Raw genomic sequence first — 18,415 nt, forward strand, 5'->3', positions numbered from 1 at the left:
GCATTGAGAGTGTGTATGGCAGGAAGAAGGTCCATAGTAGGAGAAGGGTGTGCATCTTACAAACCTCTCAGGGTCCACAGGTGGGATGTGACAGTACTCATGAAAGAAGCTGAGACAAAAACTGCATTTGAAGAGCTTTCCTTCATCTCCACAGATCTTGCATTTCACTGCGTTTTCAGGCTAGAAGGTAAAACAATGTCTGAATCCCCAGTGAGACCCTGAAGACCAGCGCTTTTGGAATCTGGAACTCATTGCCTTTGTGGGAACCTGCATGGACAGTTATGTGTTTCCCCCTGAGCTGTGAGCCAACTGCATGAAGTGGAGTTTCAGAAAGGAATTCTTGGTTGTGATGAAGTTCAGGAAGAGTGGCCTGCGTGACCAGAAAAGGCTTTCCTATAAAACCAGAATCTCTTTGCCCTAATTGGTTTGGCTCAGTGGATAGAGTATCAGCCTGCAGACTGAAGGGTCCCAGGTTCGATTTCGATCAAGGGCATTTACCCTGGATGCGGGCACATCCCCAGTAGAACATGTGCAGGAGGCAGCTGATCAATGTTTCTCTCTCATTGATGTTTCTAACTCTATATCCCTCTCCCTTCCTCTTTGTAAAAAAATCAATAAAATGTATTTTCAAAACAAACAAACAAACAAACAAACAAACAAAGAAAAAATCCAAACAAACCAGAGTCTCTAACACAGAAAGACTAGCTACAAAAGAAGAGCTTGATTTTTATAGAAATGTATTACTTTGCAACTAAAACAAGGTCCTGGAACAAAATGATTTGCCTAGACAACAATGACTAAAATGATGCAAGGAAAGGTGGCTTATTGAGAAACTGATATGATGGAATAAACTTCTAAGACAGTATTACATCCCTTTTTCTTGACTGAAGACTCCCCATGAGTTGAAGGGTTGGGTAGGAGTTCCTGGACTGTGGGTTCTGTACCTGGAGGGCCCCTGGACCTGTGACAGTGTCTTTGAGTTGGAAAGACCACAGGCACAGATGACAAGCTTGTGCCAGGGAGGATAGAGCTCTTTGGCACTAGAACTCTGGGAGGATGTCCCCTGATTCAGTGTGGCATGTAAGGTAGGGAGTCTCCATCACTGAATGGCCAGAGAGGGTGACAATTGCTTTGTTCTATAAACAGAATATGGAGGGACCCCCTTAAACAACTGATACTGGATTTCTTACCATTCTTAATGTATGGCCTTTAACCATGTTTAATTTCATTTGAAGAAAATACAAATTCGATAGTATTACCATCCAAATCCTTTGGCATAGTTTCTACTCATTGAATCCAACCAAATTTATAGAGCGCATATGAAGATACACTGTGTTATATACAAACATGTGAGAAATAGCTGGCTTGTGACTGAGCCCTTTCCTAACCAAGAAAATACAGTGTAAGGACTTACATTAAAGTTCAATATTATGTGCTGCTGTGACATTTGAGAAGGTAAAATTGAGAAGGCTTTGAACAGCCTATCTGCAAGTTCCTTTCCCGAATCTGCTATCCTGGATAAGGTCCCCCAGCTAAACAATGCTCCTTGTCAAGGAGCCACATGTAACCATGCTCAGCCTGGAATAACAAGTTTTAGTTCCCTGTCAGCCATGGAATTATTTAAACAAGCATGCCATAACCTCCCATGGAAACCAGGGGATACCCCATTCTACACAACCCCTGGTTGTTCCCTCTGTTCCTAGGGTAAACCTTGGTGAGGCCTGCATGGCTAGCACTGCCCTCCTTCCTTGGTTTAGGAGTATATGTGACTAATAAACATCTGTCAATCCATCTGTCCAGTGGTAGTTGCCATTACTTGCTTTCCCCCAAACTATGTGGTAGACAACCCTCCCTCCTCAATGGGGTGAAAAGGAGGTGATTAAACCAGAAAATCACTTATTGCTTTCTTTTAAATGAGAATCATCATTTACATATGAATCAGGAACTATATTTGCTCATGGTTGCTTTCTTGATTCTGCCTTCTAAGAGAATAGAGAAGATTATGGATTGATATAGATAGAAACATCCTGTCTAACCCATTGTCTATTGGAGAAATTCCTAACCTCTTGTGACCATCTCAGATGACACAAATGAGACTGGCTTGGGGACTGGCCCACCCACTGATGAGTGCTGGGGGGAGACAAAGTGATTCATTGAGGAGCAGGAGGAGGCAGGGCTGACAGTGTCATCTTTCCTGGCCATGACCATTTCTCCTTTCTCCAAACACATGGTGTCGGTGCCATCACACTCCTGGGTTTAGTCAATTAGCCTCACTGATGTATCTGTTTCCTTTTTTGTCCTTTCCTCTCCTAACATTTAGACATAATCCCCTAGGTTTTGATCTTTGGCCATTTGATTGGCCTCAGATGATCAAATCACTCTCAAAGGTGCAGTTACATTGCCGTGTCCCAGCTCCCAAATGTCCATCCTGTTTTCTGCATTTGTGCACATCCCTATGCTCACCCAGCATCTCTTCCTAGGCCCTTAAAGCACACCCCAAACTCATCCAGGCAAAGCAATGTATTATCCTGTCCCCACACTCACTACATGTTCTTTCCTGGTGTTTACATTTCATAAAACATTCACCTTTGACCACAAAGCCAAAACTCCATTCTGAGTCTATACTCTCACTCATATTCCAAATCCTACCTGTGCCCACTCTTTTTCACAGTAACTGTCAAGCTTCTTTTAATAGTTCCATTGTCTCTGTACAGGGATACTGAGACTAATGAATGATTCCACCTTAATACATAGAGAAAAGTGGTCTGTTTCTCAAAGTATTATATTTGGGTTAGCAACACACAAAAAATCACAAATGTCCATCTTGAAGTAAATGGGCACAGTAATGTGCAACACAGCTTTATTGTTTCTCTTCATGTAGAATGTAATAAAAGAAGAAAAGTCACCCTGGCTTTAGTGTGAAAATTCTTACCTGGGGAGAATCAGGAGTCTGGTAATTTCTTTTGCTTTTAAAAATGGCCTTATATGAGAAAGTGCAAAGCTCAAGGAACATCTTGCCAACAGTTCCCATTCAGTGTTCCAGACCATCCTGAATCACATATTTAATGGAGTCTGAGACTAGTTCTAACATAGAGGCCTGGGGCCATTTTCCTTCTCACTGTAGGGGCTCACAGATTGCAATCATCGTTCTCCAGAAATTGGTGACCCTCTTCCCAGAAGAACAAGGAAATACCAAATGTAACCAGTGCACAAGAATCTTGCATCTCTATCTGTAATCAAGTCTAGGGCTTTTTCACTTAGGCTCTTTGCATCTTAGCTTGGCTGCACATTGGAATTATCTGAGGAGGGTATATAATACACTAATTTTCTGGTCCCAACATCATAGATGTTGAATCGATTGGTCTGGTTTGAGGCACAGGCACTGGTATTCTCCTTAAGTCATAGAATGACTAACTTGTGTGTCAAAATCATCTTTAACAATTCTAATGTCCAAGTCATCACTCAGAATGATTAAATCAAAATTTTATCTATAGTGGGATCAGACAACCCTCTTTTTCAAAGATTTTTAGGTGATTCTAAAGTGCAAAGTGTGAAACCTGAGTTGATATTTAGTTTCACACATGTGGTTATTAATGCATGAGGATATTATAAGCCAGTGCTGAAGTGGCCTATAATATCTTTCCTAGGAAAGATTATTAAGAAGAGTGAGGGTATACTTGTTAGAACAATTGCCTTTTTCTCCCCATGAGTCTTGACCATGTGTAGTGTGACAAGAACTTCACCACATACAGCAACTCTTCTAGGGCACCACTCTAAAGTTAAGATGATTCCAAGCTCCTCTGTACTCCATTTCAACTTCCAGATGTTCACCCTCATTTCCCTTTCATCCATAACTGAAGATGACACCTGGCTAATTTTTCAGAGGAAACTCATGATTAGGTACAACACCTAAGTTGCTCTTGTTTGCCCAATAGAATGACTTGGCTTCATTAGCTTCAGGCAACCTCAGCTTTTATCTCCACCCAGGTCAGAGAGGTCATAGACAAGGGTGATCCACTGAAAAATTACCTGAGAAATGGTCATGTCACTGCCTGCCTCTCTGGAGAGCCTGGAATACTCTGATCCCTATTAACTATTTCTCCAAGGTAAACAATGAAATTGAAACAATTCTTGAGGTCAGGGATATTATTTCAATCTTCTGTAATGAACATTGGGAATTTTTTAATGCATTAAATAATTGCATATTGAATGAGTAAATAAATGAGTATTATTTCATTTAGGAAAAGTGCTTATTTGCTATCTCTTTAACAAATACTAACATAAAACCAATAATAGTTCTGGCTGAGTATTTCAGAAAATTTGACAAGATAGTAGCTGTCACCAGAAAGGATGAGTGGCCCTCATTAAGAGACAGGAAGTAGTCATGTGGTGCCAAGTGTGACACTAAAGTTTTGAGAAACCAGGACTCCATCATCAAGAGAAGTTCTGTGAGTCACAGAGGATCCACTGAGGTAGTAATGAGTCCCAATATCTGACATTTTGGGTCACTTCAATTCTTCATCAAGGAGACACAAAATACGGGCAACGGAACCTTGCTGCTGCAAAGTGCTGTGGGTTAGAAGTTGCTAGCTCTTTTTGGTACTCAAAATTGAGTAATTATAGACACATAGAAAATGATAGAGATATTACTTTTTAAAGTAGTCACTGAATAAGTAAAAGAATAATTTATCTTCAGTAAACCCAAGATGGCCACCACAAGATTGCCTGGAAGGGGAGGGCAATTATGGGAGATCAGGCCTACAGGGCAAAGCAGTTAGGGGTGACCGAGTCAGCATGGAAGGGCAGTTAGGGGTGACTGGGCCTGCAGGGGAGGCAATTGGGGGTGACCGTACTGGCAGGGAAGGAAAGTTAGGGGCAACCAGGCCTGCAGGGGAGGTAAGTTGGGGGTGACCAGACCAGCAGAATAGGGCAGTTGGGGATAACTGGGCAGGCAGGGGAGGGCTGTTGGGGGCAACCTGGCCTGCAGGGGAGAACAGTTGCGTGTGACCAGGCTGGCAGGGGAGTGGTTAGGGTTTGATTAGGCTGGCAGGCAAAAGCAACTGAGGCAATCAGGCAGGCAGGCAGGCAGTTGGGAGCTAGTAGTCCTGGATTGTGAGACGGATGTCCAACTGCCCCTTCAGGCTTGATCCCATTAGGATCATGCCTAACCAAACAGTCAGACATCCCTTGGGGTGTCCCAGATTGGAGAGACTGGGCTGAGGAACACAAACCCTCTTCCCACTTGCACAAATATTGTACATGACCCTCTGGTATATATTTAGTTATGTAATAAGAACTTGTATATTTTATCCTTAGTTTTCATTGTCCTAGGAGATGTATTGGTAAACATATTGCTACGAGAGATGTCAGAAGTTTTTTTGCCAATTATTTCTTCTAAGACTTTTATGGTTTTATGTCTTATACTTAAGTCTTTTATCCATTTTATACTTAATCTTGTGTATAGTGTAATTTTCTGATCTGGTTTCATTTTTTTGCATGTACCTGTCCAATTTTCCCAACAACATTTATTGAAAAAACTGTTTCTGCTCCATTGTATGCTCTTGCCTTCTTTGTCAAATATTACTGAGCATAGTGGGTTGATTTCTGATCTATTCCATTGATCTACATTAAAATAAAAAGCTTCAGTACTACAAAAGAAATCATCAACAAAATAACACTACATGGGAGAACACATTTGCAAATTATATATGCAATAAGGGGTTAATCTCCAAAATATATAGAGAAGTCATACAACTTAACTAAAGGAAGCCAAATAATCCAGTTAAAAATGTCAAATGACCTTTATAGACATTTCTCCAAAGTGGGCATATAGAAAAATGCTCAAAGTCACTTATCATCTAAGAGATGCAAATCAAAGTGGAAATGAGATATCACCTCACACCTGTCAGAATAGCTATCATGAATAAATCAACCAATGTCAAGTATTGTCAAGGTTGTGGAGCAAAGATAACCCTAGTACACTGCTGGTGGGAATGAAGACCGGTATAGCCATTATGGAAAACAGTATGGAGTTTTTTCAAAAAATTAAAAATGGAAATACCATTTGACCTAGTGGTCCCACTTGTAGGACTATATCCTAAGAAACCTGAAGCACTCATCAGAAAGAATACACACATCCCTATGTTTGTAGCAGCACAATTCACAATAGCTAAGATTTGGAAACAGCCTAAGTGCCCATTGCAGATGAGTGGAATCAAAAACTGTGCTTCATCTGCACAATAAAATGCTATTCTTCCATAAAAAAAAGTAAATTTTACTATTTGTAACAGCATGTTGGAGAAAGCTAGTTGGAGAAAGATGAGTATCACATCATGTCACTCATATGTAGAATATAATGATTATTATAAACTTATGAGCATAAATAGATCCAGAGACAAGGTTGCACTGAACAGAACATGCAACCTCAGAGAAAAGGCAGGGAGGGGGATATAGAGATCAACCAAAGGACTTGTATGCATGCATATTTGCATAACCAATGGACATAGACCCTGGGGTGGTAGGGGCTTATCCTTGGGGGTGACAGTGGAGGGGAAATATATTGGGGGAAAGGAGACATATGTAATACTTTAAACAATAAATAAAAATTCACACATGAAATTATCATATAAAAATAAAGATTTTGATACAACCTAAGTGCCCATAAGCAGATGAGTGAATAAAAAAATGGTGGTACATTTACACAATGGGATACTATATGGCAATAAAAAAGAAAGAACTCTTACCATTTGCAACAACATGGATGGACCTGGAGAATATTATGCTCAGAGAAATAAGCCAATCAGAGAAAGATAAGTATCACATGCTCTCACTTCTATGTGGAATCTAATGAACCAAATAAACTGATGAACAAAAATAGAGCCCAAGACATAGAAGTATGAACAGACTGTTGAACCTTAGAGGGAAGGCAGGGGAGGGTGGGCGGGAGAAGATCAACCAATGCACTTGTATGCATATGGAATTGTCTGTGGGAACAGACAATTGGGTGGTGAGAACCTGTGGGTGGGTGGGGTTGTAGGGATAGGAGCATGCTGGAAGAGGTTAGTGAGGGGGGGGGCGAAAGGAGACCTATACAATACTTTTAACAATAAAGATTAAAGAAAAGAACTTGTATAAAGTAATAACTACCTTTCTTTTCCTGTCATGTGGAGGTTGAGGTAGATATCCACTCTGAAAGAGTAAAAGATACAAGGGTATGGTTAGCCTGTGTTTATGTTTTGTGCATTTCAACCTCCTCCTAAATATTTCCCCTTGGACGTTCCACTGTCAGCTCAAACCAAGATGTCTAAATGAGAAACCATTTCATCTCCTCAAATGTTCTTCTGGAATTCAACAATAGTAGCTGGAAAATCCTCCTTAGAATTTTTCCCTTTTCTTTTGTGTTCTTATTTAATTAAGTTTTCATTTCCTTCACAATATTTTTTTTCTTTTTAAAAATATATTTTATTGATTTTTTTACAGAGAGGAAGGAAGAGGGATAGAGAGATAGAAACATCGATGAGAGAGAAACATTGACCAGCCGCCTCCTGCATGCCCCCTACCAGGGATCTACCTGCAACCAATGTACATGCCCTTGACTGGAATCGAACCTGGGACCCTCCAGTCCACAGACCGATGCTCTATCCACTGAACCAAACCGGTTTTGGCTCCTTCACAATATTTTTGATAGTTTCACTTCCTTTTCATTCCCACTGGTGCCAATTAAGTAGTTAATCACACCAGGGTTGATCAACTGACACACACATGTCCCACAATTATGGGACATGCACAATGTTGGGCACACAAAGATGTATAAACCCTAGAGGGATCTAGGAGAGCAAGGGGTTGCATGAAAGGATAAGTATAAAACTGTGAGAAGGGCCTTAATAGTGTTGTCAGGGGGCCCAGGGAAGGGATGACAAGTCAGGTCAGTCAGAGAATATTCGGATAGGGGCATTGTAGGGTCACTATAAGTGTCTAAGGCTGAAAGACAGTGAAGTCATTTCTGGGCCCATGTTGTCTGAGATAGTGTTTTAAATATGTCATTTCACACCTCAGGAGACTTACCTGATTCTGCATTGTCCATGCTATGAGTTTCTTTAGCCTGGCTTTAAATTCTTCCAATAAATTCCAATTGGTGGATTATGCCTTATCACATGCAATCTATCTACCTCAACCCATGGAGCCATGTTAGTCAAGGTTCTGGTTTTTACACCATTCTTTCTCTGGAGTGCTTTCTGATCACTTGTTTGACTGTAGATGGTCTCCTTTCTTTCAGTGGCTAAAGTTGTCTGCAAGCACCTGAGTCAGAATGACCTTTCCTTCCTCCAGGCGCCTGCACCTACCCCAACTGAGCCCCTTTGACATCAATGTGCTGCCTTGTACTGACTTAAAAGTGTGGGGCACCTCCCTGAAGGACAAGGATAAAGTGAGTGGACCTCAGGAATCTAGCCATGACTCAACATATATTTGGTGAGAAAATAGTGACCTTTTCTTCAAGTACATGGAAAGTCATATTTCCTGACCAGTCATTGAAATACCTCAATCAGCCATTTTAGTGATCTCCCACCGCAGTACACAGTGCTCTTCCAGTTGCTTGCTTTTTCATAGCCTCCTTCAACTTCAAATTCTCTGGGGGTGAACCATTTTCCATCCTCTGTCCTTATACACTTCACCGTGGCTCCTGTAAGACCGGGATAAGTTGATCCTGAAACCTCCTTGTCTTCAGAGCTCAAATACTAGATCTGCAGCTACTCAATTTGGGGTGAAGATCACTAGCAGAACAGTCTGGCCTGACCTTTCATTCTTGAGAATCCCCAAACCTGTAAATCTGTTGTAAGGAGATCTCCTACTTTGGATTGAAATTTCAAGTGGGGGCCCTGCCCTGCTGCTCACAATGACACTAAGGTAACATCTGTGCCCTGTATTACAATAATTTTCCTCCAGGTCAATGGCATTATTGAGCAGATACTTTTCTTACGTGAAATCATGGATAACTGACTTTAAAATAATAGTGAAATATTATCCAGTGGAAAATTTTACTAGTATATAGACTATACGTTCAGTGCACAAAATTTGTGCATGGGGGAGAGGTTTCCCTCACCCTGGTCGGCACCCTCTCTAATCTGAGGCCTCTTAAGGGTTGCCAATTGCTGGTTTAGGCCTGATCCCTGTGTGCAGTTGGACATCCCTCTCACAATCCTGGAGTAGTAGCCAGACTTGAGTGATAAAAAGCTCAGAAGAAGCCTGAAAAAAAGAATAGTACTGATATGATAAATAGAATTATTCTGTAGCGAAGTCTTTTTTGTAGAATTGGCTTACGGTGTCCTTGGAATGTGCCTTCTTGAATGATAGCCAGTCATCATTGATATATGGTTAGTATATTTGTAATAAAGCCAATCAATAACAAAAGTGGTGAGTTAAAGTGAAATCATATAACTAGGTCAGAAGTTCGGAGAAGAGCTGAGATTTCTAACTGCTGGCTTCTAACTGATTGCCAGCCTGCCTGCCTGATTGTTTTTAACCACTTCTGCCTGCCAGCCTGATCACCCCCTTAACTGCTCCCCTGCCTGCCTGATTGATGCCTAACAGCTCCCTTGCCAGCCTGATCACCCCCAACTGCCCTCCCCTGCCAGCCTGGTTGCACCCAATTGCCCTCCCCTGCAGGCCTAGTTGTACCCAACTACCATTCCCTGCAGGCCTGATTACCCACAACTGCCCTCCCCTGCCAGCCATCTTGTGATGGTCATCTTGTTACAGCCATGTTGTGACAATGTGAGGGCAGCCATCTTGTGGTGGCCATCTTGTGATGATGTTGCATGTGACACCACCTAGACTTTTATTATATAGGATAAAATATAGTTATATACTTAACAACATTATTTCACTAGAGAAAATAAAATAAAAACCTTATTGAGATACTACATCATGTCCTCTAGGATAGCTGTAATGAAAAAGACAGACAATACCAACTGTTGGTGAAGATGCAGAGAAATGAGAGCCCTCAGATTTTACTAGTGGGAATATAAACTGGTGCCATACTGTGGTGAATAGTTTTGATTTTTTTTTCAATAAGTTTAACATAGAATTGCCATATAATCCTGCAATTCTACTCCACAGTATACAGTGAAAAGAATTAAAAAAAAAACTAGGTTCACCAAAATCTTTATTCAAAACATCGTTATTCATAATAGTGAAAGGTTGAGAAAACCTAAATTGACAGATAAACACATTACCGTGTCTCCACACTATGGACTATTATATTATTTGATAATAAAAAAGAATAAAGTATAATGCATGATATATATGTATGAACCTGGAAAACATCATGCTAAGTGAAAACCAGTCATAGAAAGGCACATGTTATGTGAGTCAATTGATATGAAATAGTTAGAATAGGCCAGTTTATATATAGATCATAAAATAGATGAGTGGTTGCATAGGGCTGGATAGTAGGGTGAGGTGGGAATGGGTATCGACTACTGAGAGATATGGCATTTGTTTTAGTGAAGGACAAAACTGTTCTAAAATTAGTTTATAATGATGGTTTTATAATCTTGTGAATAAAACAAAACAGAAACAAAAAGCTCAACAGTAAATTCTATACTTTAAATGTTGATTTATATATGAGAGTTACATCTCAGTAAGCTGTTTAAAATTAGTTTTGATGAAACATTTATATTATTTTCACATACCCACATTACAACTAATCTGATATGAAATTAATCATAATAGCTTTGAAAAGCTTTATAATGTTCAAATCACAAAATATTTTATAGTCATTATGTACATTATCTCAAAGTCACACCAGGAGCAGGTTTTCAATGATTTTCCATATATTATATGAGAAGTTTCAGGCTCAGAAAAACCCCATTCTTTACTCAGTCACTCTTGGCAGAGCTGAGGCTGGGGCTCAGGTTTTCTGATTCTATATTTTGTGAACTTCTCACTATAACAAACACCCTGTCATATTGATGATTTCTAGAAGGGGTAAAGGATATGAAGGTGGAGGCTAATTCAGAGTAAAGTATGCAATATTTTCTACCCACAGACTGATGTTTCTCAACTTCTTTTTGGTTCCTTGGGCATCCATGTGGAAGTGAGCACTTAATCTGCACCATTTCTTAAAGTGTAAAAATTTCATCTTAGGGAACCCTACCTCTTCTCAAGACAAAACTGGGGCTCCAATTCCTTAAACAATGGGTAATTTACATGGGTAATTCCATTACTTTTTGTGATTCCTTCATGCAGGGGTTATAGGTGAAAGTAGACCTTGAAACTTACCTCGTTGCAATTTTCTCTTAATTAATATGCCCATCACATCCCCACAGGTCACAGGAAGTATTTCAGCATTAAAATTCACATCCTCTTCTGTGTGCATTGTTGTGCCTGAAAGAGAAGATTCTTCATTATGTCTCATTTTACAACTGCACATGTACAACTTCCTCCCATGTTGAGGTTGTTTCTATAAAGACATAGGAATACTTCGGAAACTTTATTCCACAAATCCCCAGAGTTTCGAAGTCTTTCTGTCAGTGGCATTTTTGATGCATAACAATAGAATGCTTACCTTCATCTCACCTCTCAAATTTCACACAATCAGAATGCCTGAGCAGAGACATCAGCCTTCTATAAAACTATAGTAATTCTCAATGCAGTCATCCCCTCCCCTGATTCTTCCATGACAATGAAACATACAGCTGCTGTCCTGTTCTTTTTTTTTTTTTTTTAAATATATTTTATTGATTTTGTACAGAGAGGAAGGGAGAGAGAAAGAAACATTGATGAGAGAGAGTCATTGATCAGCTGCCTCCTGCACACCCCCACCGGGAATGTGCCCGCAACCAAGGTACATGCCCTTGAACAAAATTGAACCCGGGACTCTTTAGTCCACAAGCCAATGCTCTATCCATTGAGCCAAACCGGAATCGGCATGCTGTCATGTTCTGAAGGTAGATCTCTATCGATGCTTACCCAGTGCAGTTAGGTAGCTGGAGACAAAATCAGGCATTATACTTGTATCTCCCCATTTGAGCTCTAACTCAGGGAGAGGATAATGATGAGTTAACCCTGAAGATAGTGTCTACCTGCTCTTTGTGTTCTCTACTTTGCTTCATTTGTGGCACACATCAACTTTCTCAAAGCTAAAAGAGGAGTGGAGGAAGCTCAAGAACAATTTGCAAATTGCATGACTGACTGGTCAGACCTTTACAGTCTGACAATGGTGTGCACTTCATAAAAAGCTACACCCAATGCTCTGATCATCTAACTCTATGACCTCATCTCCTCCTGTCCACACACTTTTCGATTATGGTTCTTTTGTCACTGAAGGAAGCTATCCCCAATCTAGGCAGAAAGGGATAGGTCCTTCCTGCATTGTGATCAGGACACAAGTGGTGGGGAGTTAATGGCATTATATAGACCAATTGTGAAAATCTGGATTCTGTTCTGATCATTGCTGGTGAGGATGCATTGTTCTTCCCCACTCTTTAGAACCCTAGAGATTTTGGATATAATTTTGGTTATATTTTTTTGGAAATGTCTTTGCCTTGCTTGTTATCTGACCCTTCTGGATAAAAAATGTGAGTGACAATAGGAGATTGTTGGAATGAAAGATGAAGAGATGAAGTTACAGCTAATGGAATGGTACATACTATATTTTTTTCTCCCCTGCCACAATATTCTTGGGAGTGAAGGAAGAGCAAAAGACCCAGGCACCTGAGGAGGAAACATCTAGGAGATGTGGGAGGTGGAAGAGCATTAACCATATTTGTCTTTCAAGACTGTCCTGAAAGAAATCACTCTGTCTAGCACTTTCACCAAATATGTAGATGGTGAGTCTGCCATTCCCCATCAGATGTGATGAATCAGGGGCTGCTGCCAGCATCAGCATCTCTCAGGCAGAACATTTCTGGACATGATCCCCTCACTGATTCTCAGTCATTGGATGAAGGGTTGCAGGAGACATTATGGAGAAATAGAACAGTTTGGATGGACTGTCTTGCCCCCATATCCTCAAAAACTCATCAAGAATGAACAGAGCTGAAAACTTTAAGGTTATATGTGATCAGGGACCCAACCCTACCCATGGCTGATATATTCCCGTTAGGATCCCAAACCATTTATAAATGCATCTTTTTCAGGATTACCATGTGTGCCTTTAGGATCGCGTTTCTTGTGTGAAAGCCAGGCATTCACTTGCCTTCTTCATGCAACCATGGTGACTTGCACCATAGAGGTGGTCATAGGAGGCCTAAAAAATGTGGTTTAGAAAATTTGTTAAATTCTGAAGGATACAATCTGTAATATGTTACTAGACTCAGGTTCATCTTGGCTGGTGGAATGGTGACCTCACAGGGAAATAGCCAGATGTTCTTTGAGAGATGAATTTGTTGGGACAAAATTCTGCATGGAATTCCACATGCCATGGAGTATCTTTTCAAGAATTTGTGAACAGCAAAGAGTTTTGGAAGCTCAAGTTAACGTAGCTCCCTAAGTCAGAGGGCAAATTTGTTTTCTGACCAGTATAAAATAGAAAGCATCTCCCTCTTAATTATCCCAGGATAGTAGTTTCCTCCATAGAGGAGAGCTGTTTAAGTTCTAGGGTGATGGTCATATTCTGTCTCTTGATAATAATTAGGATTTTAAAGGAGACATTTAAATCAGAATCCATAGAATGATGTATTTAGTATTTATACATCTCATTGTAAATATTACCTTGGAAAAAAAAGAACTAAAAACAAATATTGAATCTAGTTAATGATATGTATGCTAAAGTGTTTGGGGGAAAGTGCATTATTGCCTGAAACTTTAAAATGTTTTAAAGTTGAGGACAGTTAGTGGATGAATAGGGAAATGGATAGATTGACAGAAATGAGATAAAGCAAGCACAATACATGCTAACTGTGAGTCTATGTTTACAGTAAAATTATTCAAGTTTTCATTAGCCTTAAAGCTTTCATAACTCAAAAGTTGGAAAAGGATATTTTGGTAAGAAAAATAGCTTATTAACAAAAAAAATGACAATTAAAATACAAGAAGAATATTCATCAGCAACACAATAGAATCTAGAAGACAATGCAGTAATCATCTATACCAGTGGTTAGCAAACTCTGGCTCGGGAGCCACATGTGGCTCTTTGGCCTCTTGACTGTGGCTCTTCCACAAAATACCACATGTGAGCACACATGTTTAGTGTGATTGAAACTTCGTGGCCCAGCCACAGAAGTAGGCTTTTGGCTCTCAAAAGAAATTACAATGGTTGTACTATTGATATTTGGCTCTATTGACTAATGAGTTTGCAGACCATTGATCTACACTAATAAGAGGATATGCTAATTAGATTGGGGGACCTTCTGGACATCATTCCAGACAAAGCCATGGGGGGGGGGGCAAAGCAGAGGCAGTGAGCCATGATCATGTCGGTGGGGGTGGGAGGGGGGAGGAGGGCAGCTGGGGGTGATCAGGCCAGCAGGTGGGGCAATTGAGGGCGATCAGGCCAGCAGGGATGGCATTTGTTGGTGATTAGGTCTGCAGTGGGGGGCAGTTGAGAGTGAGCAGACCAGCACAGGGGAAGTTGGTAGGAAGCAGGCTGGCAGGGGGGGCAGTTGGTTGAGAGCAAGCTAGGGGTGATTAGGCTGGAAGTGGGGACAGTTGGGGGCAATGAGGTTGGCAGTCAGAATGGTTAGGGGTGATCAGGTAAGGCAGGCAGGTGAGTGGTTAGGAGACAGCTGTCCTGCATTGCTAGAGGGATGTCCGACTGCCAGTTTAGGCCTGATCCTTGTGGAGTTGGGCTTAAACTGGCAGTAGGACATTGGAGAGGGTGCAGGATGCTATTGCCTTCCTCCCATACATGAATTTCATGCACTGGGCCTCTAGTATTAGTATATTGAAGAAAACTAAACATTGACCTAGAATTTTTAATCTTGGAAAAACAATTCTTTCTGCATTGTATTGCTTAGTTGGTTGGAGTGCTGTCCCTTGAAAAGAAAGGCTGTGTGCTTGATTTTGGTCAGGCCCCATAACTAGATTGCTGGTTTGGTCCCTGATCAGTTGAAGCCCATACAAGAGGCAAATGATCAATATTTCAATGTTTCTCTTCTATATGAATTTCTACCTATCATCTATCTATCTATCTATCTATCTATCTATCTATCTATCTATCTATGTATCATCTATCTACATCTATCTAATATCTACATTTATCTATCATCTACATCTATCTATCATCATCATCTATCTATTTATCATCTATCTATTTTCCTCTCTCGATAGAAAAATCAATAAAAAATTATTTCAAAATAAAGGCAAATTTGCACATATAACACTTAGATACCCTGACTGAAAGAACCAATAATTCATTCAGCTAGACCAAAGTTGAAACCAAAGAAAAAAACAATGGCGAGTTCATAAAATAATGAAAATTTTAAGTAAATGATAATGTTTCAAAATTTATAATGAGAAGAAAATTAGTAACAAAATATTAATATACAATAGCTAAATGATAGAGATGGGATATTGAATTTGAGGGAATCCTCGATAAGATTTTTGTCATCTGTTGAGATTAAGGCATGGTTAAAGAAATTACAGAAAATTTACCTCCAGTTTCAAATCCAGTAGAGAAAAAAAGGTAAAATATAGGATTCTATCTCAATCATTCAGAAAGTAGAAAGGAGACACAGAAACACACAAAAATAATGATTAGCAATAATATTGATATATAACTTCACATGTGTCAGGAATCATAATGAAAGTACCAAATAAAACGTAATTATTAAAAGATGAGGATTATCTGAGAAAATTACAAACAGCGGTGTCTTTGTAAGAGACATAAAACAAAGCTGCATTGGGGGGGTAGGTTGAAAAGGCATAAAAACTATAGAACTTAATGTAGCAATACTAGCATCTTGAAAAAATATTTGAAGGCAAAAAGCATTAATAAGGATAAAAGGGAACTATAAAAAGAAGGTATTTAAGTTAGAACAATCACAAATGGTGTCAAAATTGTAATGTAAAACAGCAGAATGTGGAGGAGTTGGCAAATCAGTTGGAAAATTCAGTACATCTCTATACAACATGATGGAACAAACACAACCTAATTACCATTGATCCAGTATATTTAAACAGTGTGCTTGATAAAGAGCACATATAAAGGGAGAAGCTGGAACCCAGCAAGGAGTTCAAATGTACATATTTTAAAGTGACTTAGAACATTTGCAAATATTGGTCACACAGGTTCCAAAGGGACTTTTGACACATTTTAATGAGTTACTGAAATAAATTCTTCAAGTCATGTTCCAATACCCATTTTAATTGTTAATTTACTAACAGAATATCTGCATCCTCAGAGATGTCAGGATCCAGACAAAACATCATAGTTCATAACGTCCCTAATAATTGGCAGGGCCACCAGCTTAAGATTTGTTGAGTAAGATGAGAGCAAACTATTGTTGGGGGTGAGAGAAACTCTAGGAAAGCTTCACACAAAAGGGGTAGCATTCTTCAGGAAGATATATTTTGCTTTTCTTCATTTATCTTTGGCTGGCCTAGAACATAGCCACGTGGTGGAGCTCAGCAGGCACCTTGGAAAGTGATGTGATCTTAAAAGTGTCAAAATGGCCCTAATCAGTTTGGCTCAGTGGATAGAGCATTGGCCTGGAAACTGAAGGGTCCAGATTCAGTTTCAGTCAAGGGCATGTGCCTGGGTTGTGGGCTTCATTCCCAGTAGGGGGTGTGCAGGAGGCAGCCGATCAGTGATTCTCTCTTATCATTGATGTTTCTATCTCTCTCTTCCTCTCCCTTCTTCTCTAAAACCACTTTTTAAAAAGTGACTAAAATTAAAGATAAAAGCAGCTTCCAAATGCACAGGGCCTAAGAGAGCTAAAAGCATTTTGAAAAAGAGAAACAAATTATATGCCTTACTACCTGACTTCAGGACTCATTATAAAGTTATAGTAATCAAGATCCTGACATAATAGTAGACATATAGGTAAATAGAACAGAAAAAGAATTTCAGAAATACACTCAAATTCATAGGGCTAATTCATTTTCAAATGAATGTGAAAGCGAACTAATTCAATGTAAAAAGGACATTCTTTTAAAAAAATGTTGCAGAGACAATTGAATATCCCTATGCCAGAAAGAAAAAGTTCTTAGCTAACATCATATGCAAAAATTAACTTCAATTGAATCATAGAACTAAATGTGAACAGTAAACCATAAAACTTCTTGAAGAAAACAGAATCTCAAATTTGGCGAAGATTTCTTAAATAGAACCCCAAATCACAGATTATAAAAGGAAAATTTGTTAAATTAGACTTCATCAAACATTAAAAATTTTGTTCTTTCAAAGACAGTGCCAATAAAATGAAAAGTCAGCTTTTTAAGACTAGAAGACATAACCAACAAATGATTTGAATCTAGGACATATAAATAACCTTTTCACTTAAAGAGAGAGAGAGAGAGAGAGAGAGAGAGAGAGAGATGGATCACTTAAATAAGGGTAAAAGATTTCAATAGATACTTCACCAAATAGGATTTGTGGATAATTGCAAATAAAAAGATGCTCAATACCATTAATTATTAGGGAAATGGGAATAGCAGATTAGAATTACAAGAAAAATCAGTATATGCCTGCTATGAATAGCTATAATTAAAAAACAAACTAACAATATCTAGTTCTGGTGAGTTTGCAGAGTAACTGGAACTTTCAAACATTTCTAGTGGATATATGAAAGGGTATAACCACCTTGAAAAATACTTTGACAGATTCACAAAGCATGGAACATACATTTATGTTCAATTAATATGACTTAGTAGTACTTCCTTTAGGTATTTATCCAAAAAAACTTAAAAATAAAAATATGTCCACTCAAATATTTGTATGAACATGCTCATCATCCTTTTTTTTTCAAACTGGAAATAGTTCAATGCCTATGAACAGATGAATAGATAAATCAACTTTTCATTCATACAAGAGATACTTCTCAGCAATAGAAATGGAATAACTGCTGATACACAGAGTAATATCAATATGTCTCAACAGCATTATGCTTACTGAAAAAAAGTTCACACACACACACACACACACACACACACACACACACACGTGTGTGTGTGTGTGTATATATATAAACTATATATTGTATAAATTTATGTATATGAAATTTCAGGTAGAAAAATACAGTGATAAAAACAGATCCACTATTTCAAGATCAGAGGGCACACGTGGATATTTGTGTGTGATGGAAATGTTCTATTTCATGATTATGGTAGTTTACATGACTATCCACATGTGTTAAAACATTCAAATAAACCTTTAAAATGATGAAAGGTATTGTATATAAATAGTATCTCAGCAAATCTGACAGGAAAATTAAAAACATGCACAATCCATAGAAAGAAAACTATAAAATTTTGT

General features: G+C 39.1%; 1 protein-coding gene across 1 annotated transcript in view; it reads right to left on the reverse strand.

The window, feature by feature from the left end:
• Window positions 1-18,415, reverse strand: part of LOC311626443 (nuclear body protein SP140-like protein) — a 56,346-nt gene that overhangs the window by 2,931 nt on the left and 35,000 nt on the right. The window contains exons 6-9 of the mRNA XM_084891840.1: window positions 11,281-11,385; window positions 8,538-8,680; window positions 7,147-7,188; window positions 65-180 (exon numbers count right to left, since the gene is read on the reverse strand). Of these exons, the coding sequence (XP_084747966.1) occupies window positions 65-180; window positions 7,147-7,188; window positions 8,538-8,680; window positions 11,281-11,385 (406 nt within the window). The remainder of the gene's footprint in view (window positions 1-64; window positions 181-7,146; window positions 7,189-8,537; window positions 8,681-11,280; window positions 11,386-18,415) is intronic.

Source organism: Pipistrellus hanaki (assembly GCF_964339955.1).
Source record: "Pipistrellus hanaki genome assembly, chromosome: 8".
Classification (NCBI taxonomy): Eukaryota; Metazoa; Chordata; class Mammalia; order Chiroptera; family Vespertilionidae; genus Pipistrellus; species Pipistrellus hanaki.